This window comes from Corvus kubaryi, unplaced genomic scaffold, assembly GCF_017639235.1.
Source record: "Corvus kubaryi isolate FWS band 111438036 unplaced genomic scaffold, C.kubaryi_AGA036_p1.0 36234, whole genome shotgun sequence".
NCBI classification, from domain to species: Eukaryota; Metazoa; Chordata; class Aves; order Passeriformes; family Corvidae; genus Corvus; species Corvus kubaryi.
Window position 1 is genome coordinate 7145 of NW_024580829.1, and position 492 is coordinate 7636.

The 492-nt window shown below is 62.2% G+C and overlaps 1 protein-coding gene across 1 annotated transcript in view; it reads left to right on the top strand.

Annotated features, from left to right (window-relative positions):
- The window catches only part of DEDD (death effector domain containing), a 5890-nt gene that overhangs the window by 2970 nt on the left and 2428 nt on the right, over positions 1-492 (top strand). The window contains exon 3 of the mRNA XM_042019836.1: positions 19-165. Coding sequence (XP_041875770.1) covers positions 19-165 — 147 coding nt within the window. The remainder of the gene's footprint in view (positions 1-18; positions 166-492) is intronic.

Below are 492 nucleotides of genomic sequence, written 5' to 3' on the forward strand. Positions count from 1 at the left end.
ACCCCGCTGTTTCCCCAGTGCCTGCCCCCCACCCGTCCCTGTGCTGCCCCCCGGGGGGGCCCCAGCTGGGCCCGAAGCGCCCGGGCCGGGCCCGGAGCCTCCTCGGGAACCAACGGAAACGGAGAAAGTCGGCGACCCCCGACCCCAAGGAGAAACAGACCTGCGGTGAGAGGGGGATATGGGATCGGGATTGGGATTTTGGGATTGTGGGATTGGGATTGTGGGATTGGGATCGGGATTGTGGGATCGGGATTGGGAGTGGGATCCCCGAGGAGAAACAGAGCTGCGGTGAGAGGGGGAGGGGGGATCGGGATTGGGATCGGGATTGTGGGATTGGGATTGGGATTGGGATCCCCAAGGAGAAACAGAGCTGCGGTGAGACGGGGATATGGGATCGGAATTGGGATCGGGATCGGGATTGGGATTGTGGGATTGGGATTGAGAATGGGATTCGGATTGGGATCCCCAAGGAGAAACAGAGCTGCGGTGAGA